The 21,656-nt window shown below is 41.0% G+C and overlaps 1 long non-coding RNA gene and 1 gene segment (V, D, J or C); one reads left to right on the top strand and one right to left on the bottom strand.

Moving 5' to 3' along the window:
* Window positions 1-21,656, bottom strand: part of LOC126958374 (uncharacterized) — a 65,065-nt gene that overhangs the window by 18,636 nt on the left and 24,773 nt on the right. The gene's annotated exons all lie outside the window — the stretch shown is intronic.
* Window positions 1-21,656, top strand: part of LOC126958368 (T cell receptor delta constant-like) — a 45,383-nt gene that overhangs the window by 13,917 nt on the left and 9,810 nt on the right. The window contains 1 exon segment of the C gene segment in view: window positions 15,083-15,152. Within this exon segment, the coding sequence occupies window positions 15,083-15,152 (70 nt within the window).

Genomic DNA, 21,656 nt, shown 5'->3' with positions numbered 1-21,656 from the left:
ACTTCCTCAGAAAATGTCAACGTTAGTATTAGGATGTGTATTTCCTTCAGAGCTCTGAAAGAAAATACGAGAATTCAAGGGGTGCTACTGCAGAATCCACACACACACACACAAAAGTGCTTCACTGTGGCTGGAATGATGCAGAGTCTTGGCAATAGCTCAGGAAGCTGCCAGCTGTCCTCCTATTGTAAACAGTGAAGTAGGTCATCTGTGGCTCCCCATCCTCATCTGTCTAGGCCGTTTTCTTGGACCCTCCTCCACATCCCATTCCTCATATGTTTTCATTCTATTTCCATCAAACTGCAATCTCAAGAAATGGCCTGAAATCACTTCATACTAATATCTGAGGAATGAAAACAGAGGAAGGCTTTAGCTTTTCTGAGATTGGCAGGGAGGGTCGCAAGTGAGCATTGTGTTTTCCTAGACATAATAGCCATAAGCTAAACAATGCAGCAACCACAGCAGAACTTTCCAAGCCTGAGGAACACTGCCCAAAATGAAAGACAGAGGTTTGTGCTCTCTTCGTATGGAGGTTCAGTGTGGATCATACACAGAGAGTCTGGAGCCTCCCTCAGTGGGCACTTCTTTTCCCTTGTCCAGGAAGAAGTCCAGCTGGAGCAGACAACCAGAGAGAACATTAGCCTGACCATGGGGAAAGGCACTGCAGCAGAATTAGGACCAATGGAGGAAAAAAAGATGTCTGGAAAGATACTTCATTTCAATAGCAGTAATAGCTTTATAAGAGTTGATAGCCATTCAGCAGTGAAACAAGCATCGTTGTCAGTGGATGAGTTCAGTGAATGACTACACTGGGAAGGTTGTCTACATTGGTTGGGAGCTAAATTCAATGAGCTCTTTCCCTCCTAGGATTCATTATATACTGTATGTATATGATTACATACACAGAGTATATGTAATATATGTATAATATGTATATTACATATACTCTGTATATGTAGATTACATACACATATATGTAATATATGTATAATATGTATATTACATGTACTCTGCATATGTAGATTACATACACATATATTACACGTACTCCGTACATGTAATCATACGCCTTATACACATTTGTATCCATTATATAATCAATTTTCCATGTTATTGGTATTTTTCCTAATCAATATTTTTAATAAGCTACGTTAGTACTGTGTCTAGAGGTATATTATAGTTTACTCAATCAGTTCTCTTCATGGTTGAGCATTTAGGCAGCTTCTACATTTTTCCTACTATGAAAATTATTGTGATGAACACACCTGTACTTACAACTTTTTCACTATTTAAAATCATCATATATGTATATGATTATTTGGACCCTCTTCCACATCCCATTCCTCATATGCTGTCATTCTATTTCCATCAAAATGCAATCTCAAGAAATAACCTGAAATCAATTCATACTAATGTTTAAGTAATGAAAACGGAGGGAGGCTTTAGCTTTTCTGAGATTGGCGGGGAGGGTCACAGGTGAGCATTGTATTTTAATAGAGATAATAGCCTAAGCTAAACACTGCAGCAACCACAGCAGATATTCAAATGGTATATATAAAAATACACAATTATATTTGTATAAATATATATATAAACATAAAGTAAGCTTCTATTTTCTTAATTAGAAGATTCAAATTAAGAATTTTGTCCAACTTGAATATATAAAACTTTAGGGTTATAGAGAAATTAGCCAATTCTACTTTAGAGTTTTAATGTATTAAGACAGTTAAGGCCGGGCGCGGTGGCTCAAGCCTGTAATCCCAGCACTTTGGGAGGCCGAGACGGGCGGATCATGAGGTCAGGAGATCGAGACCATCCTGGCTAACACGGTGAAACCCCGTCTCTACTAAAAATACAAGAAAATTAGCCGGGCGAGGTGGCGGGCGCCTGTAGTCCCAGCTACTCGGGAGGCTGAGGCAGGAGAATGGCGTGAACCCGGGGAAGCGGAGCTTGCAGTGAGCCGAGATCGCGCCACTGCACTCCAGCCTGGGGCACAGAGCAAGACTCCGGGTCAAAAAAAAAAAAAAAAAAAAAGACAGTTAAACATGCATATTTTAAAATCACATATTATGTAAGATAATGTATCAATTTTGAATACTGCCTTTTCCTTTTCATAATTCATAAAATAACTTTAAATTCTTCTTAAGCATTTCAAATCAATGTATTTGTCACCACTAGAGCCACTTTTTTATCCTCAAATATTTTTCCAGAGTATATGAAACTCACTTTGCTAAATTGAAAATTTAGAAGCACATTAGATTTAGAAACATAATTCTAAATTGTTTGAACAATAGCACATTATTAATACCTACTTTTGAGACATAATACATACTCACATAACATTAGAATCATTGTTTTGCCATTTATCCTATAAGTGAATATTCATGATCTCCACAACAAAACATTTCCTTTGATAGATTTGTTTAAACAATATCAAACACTTGCAATCTTGAAGGCACTGGGAGACCCAAAAAATAGTTACTATGTTTCTGTTAAACTACTTAGTCGTCTTTTTAACTAATTCTATCAGCTCACTGCCATAAGCATCCATGAGCTAGCATTGATTGAGATCATTCCAATGTGTCCTCACTAAACTGTACCTAACTGTTCAAAGTAAAATAATTAAGTGAAAGCATTGTAATATTGTTTTTCATAATTATTGTAAGGAATCAAATATAAGAGATTTCTTCTTCTCTGAGGATCATGAACCTTACTCCATGTTCAAATAGATATAGTATTTTCTCACAGTAAATTCCCCAAAGTGGAAATAGTTGTTCAAAAGAATAGAAATATTTTTACTCTTTTGACATTAACTAATTGGCTTCCAATAAAAATCAAACAATTTATATTGTTACCAACATCTTGCCCACATTGGGGGTGTCACCATTTTGAGCACAAGCTGTAATTAAATGTCTAACCAAAAAATTGTTTGTTAATACTTTACATTTTTATTACTAGAGAGTTAAAACATTTTTCAAGTCTGATAATCAATGATTAACTTTCTTCATTTGTCCTTCACCCATTCGTTTTTTAGGTTGATAGTGTTTTACTCATTTATTTGTGTGATTATAATAATTTTGTGCCTGAGTTTCACAGCATTTAACCACAATAACAGCATTGGTGAAAGGAGTTTCAGAGGTATTGTGGATGGCAGAGGGTGGTGATGGCAAAGTGCCAGGAAAGGGAAAAAGGAAGAAGAGGGTTTTTATACTGATGTGTTTCACTGTGCCTTCGTACCACAGAGGTTGGAGTGCATTAAGCCTTTGTTCAAAAACACCCAGCTGTGATCCGCTATGTAGGTCTCAGCATTGGAAGAGTCCTCTGAGTGTCATGGGAAAATAATATATGAGTTTTATTGCCCCTGTGTCCCAACTATTTTCTATTTATTCCACATTGGTCTACTGCAATAGTTTCAGAACATAAACGAGTATCACCAAAAACATCAGTGATAAATAATTCCAACCACTCATTTCAATATTTACTAAATATACCCATGGCACTGAAAAGAGAATATAATGGAAGAGTAAAGGAGTTGGGACTAATCGTGACTGAGTACCTGAATAGTAGGCTGCACACTAGGTATATGATGAACCAAGAAGTTGAACCCAAATCTAACTAACTTACATAATCCCTTCCTTCAAAGAACTTAGTGTCCCGTACAAAGCAAGTGTTCAAGAAAGAGCTTGTTGTGAATTGAATCCATTTCATTGGAATACAGCATCCTTGCAGAGTCCCAACTTTTTAAAATAATGTGTTTCTAAAGACCATTGTCTTTAGAAAGACCAGTGATCAAAGACCTTAGACCACTGGTCTAAGGACCATCTGGAAGCAGATCCCCAAGGTGAAATTCTGACATTGAATGCCCAATTCCTAACAGGTCATGTGCCTTGTTCTGATGAGAAAACTGTCGAATGAGGGAGTTGCAGTGGCATGAAGGTTGCTAGTAGGTAGCATGGGCCAAATGGCCCAGTGATGTGGTGAAAAGTGCACTCCTCCAAATAAGACCCTAGTTACTAGAAAGTCACAAGTAGGTAAACAGATGCTGGGAGGGACAGTTTTTGTTGGATAAAGTCAGCAAAGAAAAGCTTTTAGAGGAGACGAATCCTGAGCTGGTGCCTACAGATAGTGACAGCCCTAGTGCGACTGGGAATATTACGGAGAGTGAAAGAATCTCCCTCTCTAACTAATGCCACCAAGAAGTCCCTTCACCCCAGAGCAAAGACATAACCTATCTCCACCCAAGTGAGCGATGTATTTTTAAAATATATCCCCTCTGAACTAAACCACTTTTCTGTTCACTTCAGATCAACCAGTGTTAATACCATAGATCTGAGAGCCTAGAAGTCCTGAGTTTTTCTTCACTCTTCTCGACCCCAGGTGAGTTTGATTCAAGAACATGAGGATTAGTCCCTTCTCTTGGAATTACAATCACCAATTAGCACACCATGTCCAATTGCTCCTTTTAAGTCTAGGAGAGCACAAACAATGCACAGGTGAAGAAAACTATGCCTAGGCCTCCTCCCTAGGTTGTCCAAAGTAACTGAATTTATGACTTCAAGGACAGAATACATCAACCCAATCAAAATAAAATCAAAGAAGCCCATTTTCAGGGACTAGAAACAATTCACAGAAATAACACCTTGAATGAAATTCTCATTTTTAGTGCAGAAATGGAACATAACATCCTTAGATTACTTGCTTTCTAAAGGTGAATACTCTTTAGGTATTACTTTTTCAACATTGATGAGTTTACAACATTTATTTTTGCATAGCAGACAGAACTGTGTAGGCATTCACAGTTACAGAAAGAAGAAATTGACTAGCTTCCTGCTTCACACAAAGAAATCATGCAAAAAAAAACATTTCAAGCCAAAAGAAAAAAAAAGTTTTAAAACGTTTTAAAGTCTCAGATTACTTGCTGGCTATAATGGGAATGTGTAACTTTGTGAAGATATCTGTGGCCATCTTATCCTAATGATCACTCATCTTTATCAAGCCATTATATTCATCTTGACATGATGCAATATACAGGGCATAACATCACCTACACGGTATTTCTGACATAAATAAATAAATAAACTAAAACTAATCAAACTTTAGTTCTAACAGGAGACAGGAAGTTAGAAAAGCAAATTAAAGGATTCCACAAAGAAACATCTAGACAAATCCAGCAGGTGAGACATTCCACTGAACAGGTTCAGTCTCACTGATAATCAATGTCATGAAAAAGGGGGAAAAAAGTGCAGTAGAGGGGAAGCAGTGGAAAGAGAACTATTAAAGATTAAAGAGATGTAAAAGATTTAACAACAATGGAATGCATAGTCTTTGAATGGATCCTTGTTTAAAAAAAAAAAAAAAAATCTGTAACAGAAGCCAGGCACGGTGGCTCACGCTTATAATTCCAGCACTTTGGGGGGCAGAGGCTGGAGGACCACTTGAGCCCAGGAGTTTGAGACCCTGTGCCTGTAAAAAAGAAAGAGGAAGGAAGGAAGGAAGGAAGGAAGGAAGGAAGGAAGGAAGGAAGGAAGGAAGGAAGGAAGGAAGGAAGGAAGGAAGGAAGGAAGGAAGGGAGGGAGGGAAGGAGAAAGAAAGAGAAAGAGAAAGAGAGAGAGAGAGAGAAAGAAAGAAAGAAAGAAAGAAAGAAAGAAAGAAAGAAAGAAAGAAAGAAAGAAAGAAAGAAAGGAAAGGAAGGAAGGAAGGAAGGAAGGAAGGAAGGAAGGAAGGAAGGAAGGAAGGAAGGAAGGAAGGAAGGAAGAAAGAAAGAAAGAAAGAAAGAAAGAAAGAAAGAAAGAAAGAAAGAAAGAAAGAAAGAAAGAAAGAAAGAAAGAAAGAAAGAAAGAAAGAAAGAATCTATAAAAGACATTTGGAGCATTTGGAGGAAAATTAGGAAAACTCGACTATGGGTTGGCTATTAAATTATTTTCGGGAATTTCTGTTAACTTTGTCAGGTGGGAAATGGTATTGTGGTTGTGTAGAAAAATATTCCTTTTCGTAATATACACTGAAGTGAATTGTCATTTTATCTGTAATTTTTTTAAATACTCAAGCAAAATAAATAGAAAATATGACAAATGTTAACAATTGTTAAATCTAGGTGATCATTCTATAGATACTTATTTTGTTAATCTCTTCTTTTTGGATTGTTTCAAAAATTTTATAATAAAATCCTTTTTTAAAGTTTTCATTTTGTGGCTGGCATGTTAGCTCACCCCTGTAATCCTAGCACTTTGGGGAGCCAGGGCAGGTAGATTGCTTGAGCCCAAGAGTTCTAAACCAGCCTGGGCAACATAGCAAAACCCTGTCTCTACAAAAGAATGCAAAAAATTTCCCAAGCAAAGTGGTGCATGCCTGCAGTCCCAGATACTAGAGAGGCTGAGGTGGGAGGATCACTTGAACCTGGGAGGTCAAGGCTACAGTGAGCCATGAGCATGCCTCTGCACTCCAGCCTAGATGACAGAGTGAGAATCTGTCTCAAAAAAATAAACAATAAAGTTTTCATTTTTAAATGGCCAACAAGTCTACAGCAAATTTAAACAATGAAAATTTGAAATACAATATCTTCCTTAAAAATTAGCATATTTTCTTAAGGAATACTACTCTGCTCAAAGAATTCCCTAGATCTGTAAGCGTTCGGACAAATTAAAATCTTGTGTTTATATAACATATTTCTAAGACAACAATGAATTCTGTCACTAACTATATGAGTAAAATGAACAAGAAAACCATTAATAATGATGTTGCACATTTTAGATTCTTATTATTCCTTTTCAAGACACAGGCATAACTGAGATATCTTAAAATCACTGACTTTCAAGATTTGACATAATGGTAATAGCTCAAGATCAAGTCTTCCCTTTGTGTTAGAAGTGGGGGTGGGACAGTTCCAGACTTCCACAGTTGTACCAATGAACCCCAATCAGACGATTTTCAAGCTACTTCTCCTTCAGTGGGTGGGCATCAGAGAGAAGCTAAGAGATGGTTTTGACAAAACCCAAAATGTGTCCAGACCCCTCAAATAAGGTAGCCTGACCAGGTTTAATCCATTCTTAGGGCTTAATATGGATCTCAGTTCAAAATCCTGGTCTCTTTTAATTCTTGTCCAGTTGCTAAGTGTATTGTTTGTTTGACCCATTAACTCTGCAAGTCATGTTGGTCCATTCTTCTTCTTTACGGTTTTGCAAAAAACCTCAGGTTACAGTTTCAAGTATCTGTCACTTAAACAAGTAAGCACTTATTATTTTTAATGGGAGGGCTAATATATTGCCACAAAAATATAGTATGGGTACTGAAGAAAATATACACAGACTCTCAGGTCATCACTGAGCCTTCCCACCATCATCATAGATCCAGCATCTGACTTCCAGAGTACCACCAAGAAGAAATCAGAGGCAGATGACATACAGATCCATGGTCCTTGACTCTAGAGAGTCCAACCAAAATGTGTGGATCCATTTAATCATTTCTACAGAAATGAAAGGCTACTGCTCCAAATGACTTCTAACCACTCACTCATCCATCACTCAAAGCATATGATACAATTGATCTACTGGTCATTAGCAAAGTAGGTAGAGAGTAGTGAAGTCGTGGAGAGAGCTTGGTATTTACTGCTGCTGTTGCAGCTTTGGTAGCACAAACAACACGGAATTAGGACAGGGATTTTCAAAGTATTACCCATGGACCTCTGGGCACCTCAAGATCTTTTCAGGGAGCCCATGAGGTCAGAATTATTTTCACAATAACAGCAAAACATTATTTGCCTTTTTCATTGTGTTGATATTTACACTGATGGTGGAAAAGCAATGGTGGATAAAACTGCTGGTGCCTTAGCATGAATCAAGGCAGGGGCATCAAATTTGTATTAATAATCATTATATTCTTCACTGCCACAAATTTTCAGGGGGAAAAAGTTAGTTTCACTTAAAAATGATACTGACTGTGTCACCTTGCTAGGGCTGCCATAACGAAATACCACAGACTAGGCGACTTAAACAACAGAAATTTATTTTCTCACAGTTCTACAGGATAGAAGTCCAAGATCAAAGTGCTGGCAGAGTTGGTTTCTTCTAAGGCCTCTCTGCTCCATCTCCAAGCAGATGGCAGGCTTCTCGTTGTGCCCTGAAGAAAGGGTGGTCTTTCCTCTTTGTGTGGGGCACACTGGTGTCTCTTCTCATGGTGTGTCCAAATTTCCTCCTCCTTTTTTTTTTTTTTTGAGACGGAGTCTGGCTCTGTCGCCCAGGCTGGAGTGCAGTGGCCGGATCTCAGCTCACTGCAAGCTCCGCCTCCCGGGTTTACACCATTCTCCTGCCTCAGCCTCCCGAGTAGCTCGGACTACAGGCGCCCGCCACCTCGCCCGGCTAGTTTTTTGTATTTTTTAGTAGAGACAGGGTTTCACCATGTTAGCCAGGATGGTCTCGATTTCCTGACCTCGTGATCCGCCCGTCTGGACCTCCCAAAGTGCTGGGATTACAGGCTTGAGCCACCGTGCCCGGCCATTTCCTCCTCTTATAAGGACATCAGTCAGACTGAGTTAGGGCCAACCTTAATGGCCTCATTTTAACTTAAAACCTCTCAAAAGGCCCTTTCTGCAAATATAGCCACATTCTGAGGTTATGGGATTCAGGGCTTAAACATGAATTTAGGGGGCAAACGATTGAGCCCATAATACTTACAAAGCAGTAATAATTATTAATTGTATTAAATCTCAACTTTTGAGTACTTGTTTTTTAGTATTCTGTGCGACAAAATGGTAAGTACACATAAAGCACTTCTGTTACATTCCAAATTATGATCGTTATCTAAGATCACACTTGTGTGGTTGTTTGAGTTGCAAGTTGAACTAGCTACTTTTTCCAAAAAACACACATTTTTGTTTGAAAGAACAATTGACAGGCAACTATGGTTATTCAGACTTATAGATTTGCCAGCCATTTTCTTAAAAACAGATGAACAGAGCCTGTCATATTAAAATAAACAACTGCTAGTTGTTGCTAATTATTAAATTTTTTTTTTTTTTTTTTTTTTTTTGGACAGAGTCTCACTCTGTCGCCTAGGCTGGAGTGCAGTGGTGTGATCTCAGATCACTGCAACCTCCACTTCCTGGGTTCAAGTGATTCTACTGCCTCAGCCTCTCAAGTCGCTGGGATTATAGCCACGCGCCACCACACCCAGTTAATTTTTGTGTTTTTAGTAGAGACGAGGTTTCACCATGTTGGTCAGGCTGGTCTCGAATGCCTGACCTCAAGTGATCTGCCCATCTCAGCTTCCCAAAGTGCTGGGATTACAGGTGTGTGCCACCGTGCCCAACCTGCTAATTATAAAATCTAAACTTCCAGGAAAAATTAGAGTCTTAGGAAATTTATGTTTGCCACTGTGAAGTAGATTGCTCATCAATATTTAAAAATTTTTCCTGATTTAAAGAGACTAGTGATTATGTTAACTACTGTAATACTTTGGCATTGAATAATAAAATGTGTGCTAACAGGTGGAAGCTGCTTAACAGTAAACCAATTTTCTCAAGTGACCAATGGATGCGTTAAGAAGCGTGCATGGGTGAACATTCTATCCACATTTCAGGATAAACCAATGTTTTAATGTAACAGAATATGATAAGTTCACTAACATGGTGTCAGATTTCACATCATAACTAGCCTTCAAAGAAACTACCTTTTGTCATGTTATGGTGCAATATAAAGAATACTGTAGCCACAATATTTTGAACAGGCTGTTAAAATACTCCTTTGTTTTCACACTACATATCTATGTAAGGCCAGATTTCTCTCATATATTTCAACCAAACCAACATATTGCAATAGGTAGAGTGCATAAGCAGACATGAGAATCCAACTGTCTTCTGATACGCCAGCTCTTCTCTGATAGATATCTGAAGACTATGATCACTGTGATACCTCCCTTCCTTTGGTCTACAGTCTCCCATATGTTTTAGCTATTCTTCCCAGGACATGGTTTGAAGTCTCTTAAACAACCTAGTATCCCTTTTAAAACACATTGTAGTTTGTCTACAACTCTCAAACCATATGTGTTAATACCAGGAGCAGCGGGTAGAGATAAATAACACTAGCTCAAAGTTCACAGTCCCAAATATTCTAAGCCTGGAGGATGCCCCTGTTCAATCTCTATTTCATTTCTTGGCTTAATATCCCACAAATTTGCTCCCAAGCATGAGATCACAATCCAGCCAGGACTGAACAGTACCACAGTCAACCCAGCCTCCAACACTGTCCCTTTCCTCTGAAAATGAGAGTGCCTGGCAAAAAGAACATGACACAGCTCCTTCCATGAAGAGTTGAACCTCAGGATTCATCCACCGTGTGCCTGCTCTTCCCCTTTCCTGCAGAAGAGCATCTCACATCATGATAAAAAACTACACAGAGAAAGAAAGGGCCAGGTTGCCCAGACTACCCTATGGCCACCCCAGGGAAGGGTATCAACGGAGAGGCTGAAACATTCTCAAACCATAAATGCCAGAATGAAAGACCAAAGAAGACATTTGCCTAGTGTACCAAAAAGATCACTGCACTGGGATATAGATACCCAATTTCTTGTATGTTCTTTTGAAATTGGGTGACTTGGTCAAGTTGCGAAACCTCTCTGGATCTTTCTACACTCTCTCATCTGAAAACTTAGGAGAGTAAATATATGATCTTTGAAACGTCTCCCAGCTATGGCATTCGAGGATTCCTCTCCAGAGGTGCAATTGATCTTTGATTACCCATGTTAGTGGAAGAGAACATGACTTGAATACTCCAAATATGTAGACAATGTGAAACTCATTTCTATACAGCTTTAGAATATATTATATGGTATGGAGTAAATCACAACAAATTAAACTTACCCACCATGTTTAACTCAGGCTAATATTAAAAATCAATGTGTTTTAAGTAGTGGTCCCATGTACCACTAAACAAATGTTAAGGCAGTATTCCATAAGGCAGCCTGGTGCCAGGCAGTGAGCCAGAGCCTGGGAGTTGGGAAGATCTGGCCATGGCTCTGTCACTTACTAGCTTATCTTCCCTGAATCTGAAATACCTCATCCTTAAAATGGATTCAGAAGGCACTTTCTGAGCACTCACTGGGTCAGGCTCTGTACTGGTACATGGTATACAGGTATGAACAAAACAGATCACTTCCCTCAAGGGTCTCGACCTAATGAAGAAGAGGGGAAAAGGGTTTTGAGTGCAAAAATAAAGATAAGTACTGGATGCCATGAAAATTCTGAAAAGGGTGAGCACTTAACCCAGATCAGTTTGGGGTAGTCATTTAGGGAAGCAAACAACTAAGCTAAGCTAAGACCCTGAAAATGCAGAGGATTTAAAGAGAGGGGCTAGGGATCAACTGGGGGATAGAAGAAGGAAAGGGCATCTTAAGCAAAGAAATATGAAAAAGCACAGAGCATTCAGGAAGTAAGTAGTTCAATGCAACTGCATTTAAGGGAGCAAGTAAGCTAAGGTCTTGTGTTTTATACTGTTTTGTCCTGAGGATAATAGGAAGCCACCAAAAATTTTATGTATACCATTCCATAATTGCTGGAGACATAGAGTTATAAAGCATATGAAGGTGGAATCCTCCCAAGATCCACCATCTGTATTAATCAACTATTTTTGTTGTAATTGTGATCTATAACAAACAACCCCAAAATTTCAACTGCTTACAGTAACAAACGTGTATCACTTTCGCTCACTGGTCTGCAGGCCACCTGGACTTGGCTTCAAGATGTGAGTTGGATTTAGGTCTGTTCTATGTGTCTTCATTCTAGAGGTCAGGGTGAAGCAGCAACGACTCCCTGGAGAACACTCCTTTCATCTCAAAGGATAGAGGCTAAAGAGTGCTGGTGGAGGCCAGGCACAGTGGCTCATGCCTGTAATCCCAGTACTTTGGGAGGCCAAGGTGGGCAGATCACAAGGTCAAGAGTTCAAGACCAGCCTGACCAACATTGTGAAACCCTGTCTCTACTAAAAATACAAAAATTAGCCGGGTGTGGTGGCACCCACCTGTAATCCCAGCTGCTTAGGAGGCTGAGGCAGGAGAATCACTTGAATCCGGGAGACAAAGGTTGCAGTGAGACGAGATCACACCAGTACATTCCAACATGGGCAACAGAGCAAGACTCCATCTCAAAAAAAGAAAAAAGAGTGCTGGTGGAAACCATGATGTGACATGTCTTGAAGCCTCAGCTTAGAGCTGGCACACCAGTTTAGAACTGATACACTGAGCCAGCTTGGCCTGACCTAACTATCAGGACCCTTTGATCTTGCTGGAGCTTGACTTGGAGAAAACATCTAGTTCCGGGGATTCTCAGGGGCCATATAGTGTGAAACCAAGGGGAAGTTTTTGTAAAACTCTGTAGCTCTGTGACTGGGTGGATACGCACAGTGCTACAAAACCTACAGAGACCTGTACAAAAACTTCAGGGGCAAAAGTGCCACTCATATTCTATGAATCAAAGCATAATGAAGCCCCAATGTCAATAGAGCCTGTAGTAGGAAGCCCTGCAAAGTCACATGGCAAAGAACCTGGAGGTACACTTCTATTACAGGGAGGAAGTGAAGAGTTGGGAAGCCACATTCTCATCAGGATTCCCAACGTTTGTTTCCTCTAACTAATTCTATTTATACCAGTTTCTGATGGTGTGAAAGTCACCAGCTTCTTGGGAAAGTCACCAGCACTAAAAGGAGCTCAATGAGTCTCATATGGGTGAGTCAGAAGCTTACTGCATCAATCAGCTACCTCTTGCCATTTCAAAGACTAGTACCTAAGGCCAGCTACACTCAAGAGTCCAAGTGACAGTTCTTTATTCTTATCTGGTTCTCCCCATGAGGCCTTTTGCTCTATGCCATCCTATTGCATTGTCTGTTACTGAGGCCATAACATTCTTATTTTTCTCTTTTCCTATTTGCTTTTTTTTAATCAGCAAAAGAATGCTAGATTTTATATATAGAAATAACGTTCCTTGGAGTTTATGGGGCAGGTATGCAGCTGTATGTAGGGTGGAAAGTCATCACAAAGGTCATAGGCAAAGTAGTCATAATTAAACCAAACCATGCATTTGGATAAGACCTTCAGGGAAAGTGTGAAGATTAACCTTTTTAAATTCCTGCTCCCTGTTGCTAAATAGTAACAACAACAAAATTCATACTCTTCTTTCATGGTTAACATTTAATAAGGTCACTTTCAACGAGCCTATCATATTACTTTGTTTTGACATCACTAGAACAGAGATCAAAGGCAAGCAAGACCAGTGTCTTATGAGCCCTGAGGAGAGTTTTTGAGAAGGCAATGACTGGGTCAAAACTCAGAGGTCAAACAAGATTAAAACTGAAAATCATCCATTGAATTTGGCCAGAGCTGCTGCCTCTGATTGCACAGGTTGTGCCTTCACAAGGGCACCTGGCAGAGAGGAGAAGTGGGGCTAAAATTCAAGGCGTGCTCTGCCACCAGCCAAGGCCCTGATGTGGGGCTGCAACTTCTGGACAGGGAAGGCGTTTCATAAACCACACAAAAGTGCAATCTGTTTGCCAAGCTTGAACCCAAGGGGCTATCTCTGCATTCACCCAGCACAGCCGCCTTTTCTAAATCGCACAAAACACCATGTGGGCTACTGGCCTGAATTTAGTAACTGGGAGGAGGTTAATGGAGAGGACAAAATTTTACATTTACATGAAAACCCTTTGTAAACTGTATATATACTATTCAAGTGTAAAGCAGGGTAGGAAGAGGTGATTCACAAGCTTAGCAGGGGACAGGAGAAATTACAGAAAATTACATTTTCTGCCTAACCCACAGCATGTGAATCTACATGAGATGTCTAAGTACCCAACAAACTCCTCAGTGGGAAACCATCTGAGGGCAGACTGGCCAAAAAGCACAGATGGGAGTGGATGTGATGATTTCTAAAAGTCCATTCTAGTCACAAACCCCAAGGCAAATTTAGCCAGTGGGGCAGAAGAGCCCCAGACAGAAGCACCTGAGTCAGCTTGGCCTGACCTAACTGTCAGGACCCTTTGATCTTGCTGGAGCTTGACTTGGAGAAAACATCTGGTTCTGGGGATTCTCAGGGGCCGTATAGTGTGAAACCGAGGGGAAGTTTTTGTAAAGCTCTGTAGCACTGTGACTGGGTGGATACGCACAGTGCTACAAAACCTACAGAGACCTGTACAAAAACTGCAGGGGCAAAAATGCCATTTCCCTGGGATATCCTCAGCCTGGGTCCCACACCTCAAGAGATAAAAACAGCAAGCAGCTTCCCTCCTTGCTTTGGAGTCTGGAAAGGATAGCAGGAAGCTGACTGGACCGGGGAGATGACCACGGCTGCTGACCTCTCACTCACTGCTGTTCTCCCTTAGGTAAAACTGGCATTTCTACATTTTCTTACAGCACATTTGGGGAATACAAAAAGGTATTTCCTACAAACTATTCTTGTCTTGCTTTCATGTTGATTCTATTGCAAAAGAGAGTTATATGAGCCACCTCACACGGAATTTCTAAATTCAAACCCCTAGAGAGATTTACCCAAGTGCTTTGCTTTGTGGTTTGGGAAGATGGATTTGAAGAGAGATTGATTTGTTTGTAGGCAATTACCAGCCACAGTTGCTCATTCTAAAGCTGACTGCCCTGTAAATCACCCAGTGCTTCATGCCACCCTGTCTCCTCTTGCTGTGCCACATATTATCTGCCTTTAAAGCAGCACTGGTGGCTACAAACACCTTAACCCTGCAGTAGTCATGGAGCCAAGACCCACCCCTTTGACGGTGCCAGCTTTTCAACACAGAGGGCTGAGTGTGGGTCTAGGAAGTGAGAGCAAGGTAAAACAATAGAAAGCAACAGTTCAGAGCACTGCATCAAGTGTATTGTGCCGGAAAGGTCCGCCATAGGAAATATGCTCCTCCATACTCCTCAGACAACAGCCTTCCCAAAGCAAACCTGTCCCTACCCGCAGATGATTACATCATCTATGAACAGCTGGATAAGCAACAAGTGCCATCTTTCATGGAACTGAGCCTTAAAGATCCTCCAGTCCTAAAGCTAATGGGAAGAAGGTAGGTGGGAGCAGCGCTGAGGTTTTTGGAACGTCCTCAAGTGCTGTGACACTGATAAACTCATCTTTGGAAAAGGAACCCGTGTGACTGTGGAACCAAGTAAGTAACTCATTTATTTATCTGAAATTTAAGGTTAAGGCATCCTCCATCTAAGGAGGCAGCAATAATCCTGAAATGGGAAATGGGTGAAATAGCTAGTGTTGAGGAGGACTCCTGGGAAGAGGTGAAATATGGTTAATCCTTTCCATAGGAGGGGAGCAGAAGGTGTCTGTGAAAAAAGACTTTGGGGCATATGAAAGGACCCATACAGCTCAGAGGAAACAGAGAACTCTGCCCAGTTCATCGAATTCGGGTCAGGCTGTAGAAACCACAGAGTCATTGGCCCAGCTCCCCTGAGCAGAGTCAGAATGGACATGGAATGAGGCTGACCTGAGTCCAGATGGTTTTCCCAAGGTGATTCCAAACGTTCTGACCTCCCTTACGCCAAATATATCCTCCTGGGAGAGCTCAGAACTCAATCCATCTCCTGGGCATGGAGGGTGAGGCGAGAGCAAGTAGTCCCTGGTGTTGTGATATTTCTCTTTAGAAGAGAATAACGTGTTCCAGACATTTGTTTCTAATTGTTTGAGGTGCAAATGAAAACTAGGTTACTAGTGAGAAATATGGGACATTCTAGTTCCCACTGAGACCAGATTCCAACCAGGACAAAGTGAATGTGTAATGCTTCCAACTAAGAAATGCTTTGTAGTCTCCAGCACACAGCCAGGAGAGTTCCCTACCACTCACCAGTTTTCAACGTTTTTGCGAAGAGTGTATGGTACCACTCACTTATTAACAGTTATGCAGGAATCAATGCTAATGTTTTTGAAGGATCATGCTCAACACAGAGGGCATCTTTGATGTCCTTTCAATGACATTTGCATTCAACAGTGTCTTGCTAAAAAATAAAATAAAATAAGACAGTGGTCTCCACCTGGCAGCAGCTTCCAGTTAGATAGTGCATATTAATCTTAAGTAAGAAAATGTAATAAACCAATACAAAAACCCATTTCAAAGGTCCTAGGGAAGTCTAGCAATAGGGGTCAGTGGTCCCAAATCAGCCCAACCAGCTGCTAGAAAAGAAACAGCATGCCCTGCCCTGGCTGGGACTTTGGCACTCGGCTTAGGTTTTTCTAGGTAAAAGAAGGCTCTAGAGAGATAGGGTGGTGATGGTGGGCTCTTCTCAGAGACCAACTGGGGACAAGGCAGTTCCAGGCATATGCAGTGAAGGAGGCTGAGGAAGGGGAAGGACAGGCATGAGCATCCCCAGACCTCACACACTACAGGGAGAAAAGGGGCAGGGGCCCTGCCATCAAAGAGAAAGACACCCAAAGCTGTGCTAGCGGAGTCAGTGCAGAGACCTTCAGACTTTTTTAAAAATCAAAATCTTAGTAAGATTTTGAAATTTTAACTAATTTGGGCCTTTGCCTTTAGACCTCATTATCCTTAAAATTTTCACTAAAATACGTCTATCCACACTTCCAACAAAGCTAAAGACTGATTATCTTAATTTCCCTTTGTTTGCCAAGTTTTTCCTAATGAATTAAGCTCCTCTGTTTACCCATTTACTTGGTCCATATTTCCCTAACTGTGGAGTGCATAGCACATGGTTTCAGATGGAGAGACATTCTTTTTACTTGCATGGATCTATCTTTTAATGGCTATCAGAATAGTACAACTAGGTTATCAAACCCATGTGATTTCAAGTTTCCTTTTAATTATATTTTAAGTTAAAAAATGAGTAAATTTGTTTAAATTATTAAGCAAATTATGACAGATGCATGTGATGAAAAAAGGGGGGGAGATGTGCTTAAACGAAGTTTGGGTAATGCTGAACTTCATATTGGTGCACTTCATCAGCCTTTGAAGTGAAAAAATAAGGGGTATCCAGAGGGGGCACGACCTAGAATATCTTTGAATGGCGCCTGCTATTTTTAAGCAGCCAATATTGGATTAAAGAGACAGCACTGCAAAGCCCAGGCCCTTTATCTTCTCAGAGGCCTTTTGATGCTTTTTTTCCTTGGGAGCTTCTTTCAAGTTCTTATTTATGGAGCTCCTGGGTAGCACAAAACTAACAGAATGAGTCTATACAAACCCACAGCTGTAGACCTCACACGTTAGTCATCTGGATAGAGTAAACCTGGAGAGGCTACTTAGCTTCATAAAACAGAACAGAGAACGGGACAAAACAGCATGGGATAAAGTAATGTAATGTGTACTTCTACAGTAACAACAGGAGCAGTGGGTAAAAGGGGCATGGTCGTTGGGAATATCTGCATGGAAGTGGGCCATGTGAGGGACTTTGAATGCAATCTATTATTTTATGTCATAATTATGTAACTACCACTCTCTGAGTGCCTACCATTTATTAGGCCACAGCACTAAGTCCTTTAATGAATGTGATTTCATTCAGTCCTCACAACGATCATGTGGAATTGAGGTACCATGACTTGCCTTTAATGGATCAGGAAACTGAATCTCAAAGGGGTTCCTCAAGATCACACAGCTTAGTAAAGTCATCATTTGAAGCACCTGCTTGATGCCAGAATCTGTGCTCTTAAGAACTCTGCTTTTCCATCAGGACTACAGCTAGACTAGGGCATGTGTGGAGGTTTCTCCTGCCTGGCCCAGCCTCTGTCTCAGGCCTCTAATGAGCTCCTTTTCAAGCTGAATCAGAAACAACAGTTATGCCACTTCCCTTCCAGTGCCATCCCCATCACTTCTCTCACCAAGGAAGAACTTCTGAACCCTCGCCAAAACCAGTTACCCAAAGCAGCATTTCCCTTCCCCAGGAGGAGCTAGGTGAGGCCCATCTCTCACATTACACCCCTGGAGACCCAGGGTCCCTAAATACAGAAGGTCCAGACGATGATCAGAGCACCACCCTTTCCCTCAAGAAAAGGAGTTCACATAATTCTGGCCTCATCAAGATATGTCCCAGATTCCAAGAGATGACCTTCCCATTCCTCCAGACCCACTAGCCCTTGTTCTGGCATCTGGCATTCCCTGTCACTCCCAATGAGCATCTCCCAGAACAGAGCCTTTGCACCTGCAAGTCCTTCCACCTGGAGCCATTTTCTCCCAGGGACTCACACAGTTTTCTCCCTCCCCTCCTCCAGGTCTCCACTCAAATGTCATTTCCGGTGAATCCTTTCCCTACCACCTCATGTCACTCTGAAGACCCCTTTCCCTGCTTTATTTGGAGCCCTCATGTCTACTTGAAACTTTGTGTGCTCGTTTGCTGTCTGTTTCCCTTGCTCTGTGAGAGAAAGGACTTTGAGTTGTTTCTTACTACATCTACGAATACACTGAAAGCACTAAATAAACATTTGTTGAATGAGTGAATGAATAAATAAAGGAATGAATGAATCAGAGAAAAAGTCAGCTGTGGTGTAAAGCAAAAGAAAAGAAAAATGAAAGGAAACTGATAACCTACAGAGCCAAGCCTGAGTCCTGGCTCTGCAAGCCATCACAGGTCACTGCCACTACGTGCCAGGCACTATTCTGGGTGCCAGGGAATCCACATGAACAAAGCAAGCATGAATTTCTGCCATATTGGAGTTTATTTTCTAATGGCAAAAGACAGATGGTAAACTAAATAAATAAATAAAATATACAGTATGTTAGGGTGGTAATAAGCCCTGAGAAGAAAAATAAAGCCGGGAAGGAGAATAAAGAGGACTAGTGAGAGGGACAGCGTGCAGTTTTAAACAGAAGAGTCACAGAAGGTCTCACTGGAAAGGGGACAGTTGAGCGGAGACCCGAGGAAGTGGTAAAGTGAGCCATGCAGACCTCTGGAGGAAGAGCACTTCCAGGCAGAGGGGACACAGTGCTGCCTGGGGTGTGTGGCTGGAGGAGGGGAGGGAGTGACGGGGAGAGAATGTGAAAATGAAGTCAGATTGGTGATGGGTTGGGGATAGGGTGGCTTGTAGGCCACTGTAAGGACTTCTGCTTTTGAATTCTAAAGGGAAGATTGGAGAGTGGAAGGGAAGTCACATGTAACCTAGAGAAAAGATCTAGAGAGACAGAAATGTGAATACCGGTCCTTACCAATGGCCCTAAGAAGTGGGCACCCTCTTCATATCACATAACACCAAAAAAATAGCTTCTGTTCTTTTTCAGCAACCTGTCCCAACAACCCTTCCTGCTTGGGAGCTCTGTTCTTAGTGCAATTACATTCCCCAAGCTTCAAGTAAAATGTATCTTCTCTGAGTTTATCCCTCATAAACATTCTAATAATTACTCCGAGGCTCTCTGCTTCGCAGATGCTGTATCTAATCTTATAACCTATAATACAGAAGATGTTATCCTCACTTCATAGAGAAGCCAGATAAAGCTCAGTGAGTTTAAGGAACTTGGCCAAGATTACACACTTGGAAAGGGACAGAGTCAAAACTAGGTTTGGGATCTTCTGACATCTTTCTACTTCACAACAACTAGGAACCACCCTTTATGTTAGTGATCCTCCAGCTATGATCTACAGTCTTTTAAGGACGGTAAACTGATCTGAAAAATTCATATTCCCTCCTTGGTTTTTATGGGTGATATACAGGCAATCTCATAGATTCTGATGTTCACATATGACAGAAATTAATTTGACTGTCACTTCTAAGTGTGAGTGTGTCATTGAAGCTTGCTAAAATTTGGTATGCATGAATGTGTTATTAAAATGGATGGAAAAACTTAATTCTATGTTGTACTAAGCAGTCTGGCTGCTGCACAATACTTGGCAATGATGCAAAACTCTCAGATATGAAATAAATTTCCTCTAAAAGGTTGGAATGCATGGTATATATAACCTGCTAGGTCCCTGCCCCACCTAAGTGTAGCCCAAAGGTGGAGAACCGCTACTCTATGACCAATATTCCACCCTTCTTTCCTCCTGATCAAACCAAAAAACATCTTTCCAGTCTATATTCATTCTCTCTTATTTGAGCACAAATTCTGTCAGATTGTAATATGGGCAAAACTTGGATTTCTATTTGACACTAGAGTCGCCTCTTGTTCCATCCTGAAGGACAACCTGTAAGGCTGAGAAGAAGAGGCTAGGCCAGATAGGATAGAAAATAGCTTGCGATGAATATCACATGACTTGGCAACTGGGGCTAGGGCTCCCGTAAAGGGAAAAGCAAGGTAGTTTTTGGATTAGGTATGTCAGCTGTGCCAGACCACTGATCTTTGGCAAAGGAACCTATCTGGAGGTAGAAAGACGTAAGTAACCTACTTTTCCTTCTTATGACCACTATGTTTGGCAATTATATTTTTAAAATATTTATCTAAGTCACCAGGTTGGGAAGCAGTGCTCCAGTAGGTAATATATCATGGGATGGCTTGAGGAACAGGAACTGAGTTTCCGATAAAATTCAGGATGGCATCTGTGCTTCAGTGAGCCGTCTTGATCCATTGTCCTTCCTAGAGAGTTTCTATTCCCTCTACCTGACTCTAGAAAGCCTCCTCAACATCCATGCATCCACCATGTACAGATCTAGGCCACCACTGTGATCAGATCCACATGACAGCACTTCTCGGTGGTAGACACAAGGTGAAATGAGGGGCACGCTGAACCAGTAAATCAGAGACCAAATTCCAATCCGTCCAATGCATTAACTGACAGTGCATTACCTGACAAACTCTGTGATTTAACTGCACTGAACTATAGTTTCCTTATAGTTAGATGAAGGATTTCCAAGTTGTCTTCCAGCCCTTGCCCACTATGATCCCGATTATCCCCAGACCAATTCTTATGAACAATTGGGAGGAAAAGCAAGGAAACCCAGTGGTGTGACTGTCCTACCCAGTAGGAATTCTGTGATTTAATGGGAAACAAAAAGCACTGGAAAGGGAGTGAAAACTCTCCCTATGCATCCCTTAATTAGCCCTTGTGTGATCACAGAGGTTTGGAAAAATGATGCCTTGAGGCTCCTTTCAGTCCTATCATCTATTACTCTGATTCAGGGGCTGGAAACTGGAAACTGAGTGAAGCTCGCCCAACTCAGCCACTCGCTTAACCACCTTTACAGTGACTTTGTCTGTAAGATGGATCTAAAAATATCACCTCATAGGGTTTATTTCAGTAACTTTGTTGAAGTAGTATAAACACCAGCTGTTTAAGTAGCAAAGTATTTATACAAGTGATAGTCATCTGTGATTATTATAATCCTTTGGATAAACCCCAAGTCTTTTGCATCAACGGCTCTTGCACCAACCATTGTGCCTTTCCACCTCTCACTGAGGCACAATCCTGTTGTGATTGATTTAGTTGAGGCTTATAGTTATGGTTCCGCCTACAATGGCCATTTGGCAATTCTCAGCAAAATATGTGAAAATGTTATCCTGAAGCAAGATCTGGGAGTAAGAGATGGCAGGTTGAGGAGATAATAGCAGAAAATCTAAGGAATTGCCTAAGTGTCAAAACTCAGAAGATAGCAGACATCAAAAACGCTGCCAAAATATAATGCTCAGATCTCAGAAACCCTTGCAGAGCTCTGTCTCCAGCTACACCCTTTCTGCTCCACCCACCCACTTCCAAACAGATGAATTAGACTGACAGGGAGCAAATAGGTA

The sequence above is a fragment of the Macaca thibetana genome, chromosome 7, assembly GCF_024542745.1.
Source record: "Macaca thibetana thibetana isolate TM-01 chromosome 7, ASM2454274v1, whole genome shotgun sequence".
In the NCBI taxonomy this organism is placed as follows: Eukaryota; Metazoa; Chordata; class Mammalia; order Primates; family Cercopithecidae; genus Macaca; species Macaca thibetana.
This window is presented reverse-complemented; position numbering and strand designations above follow the sequence as displayed.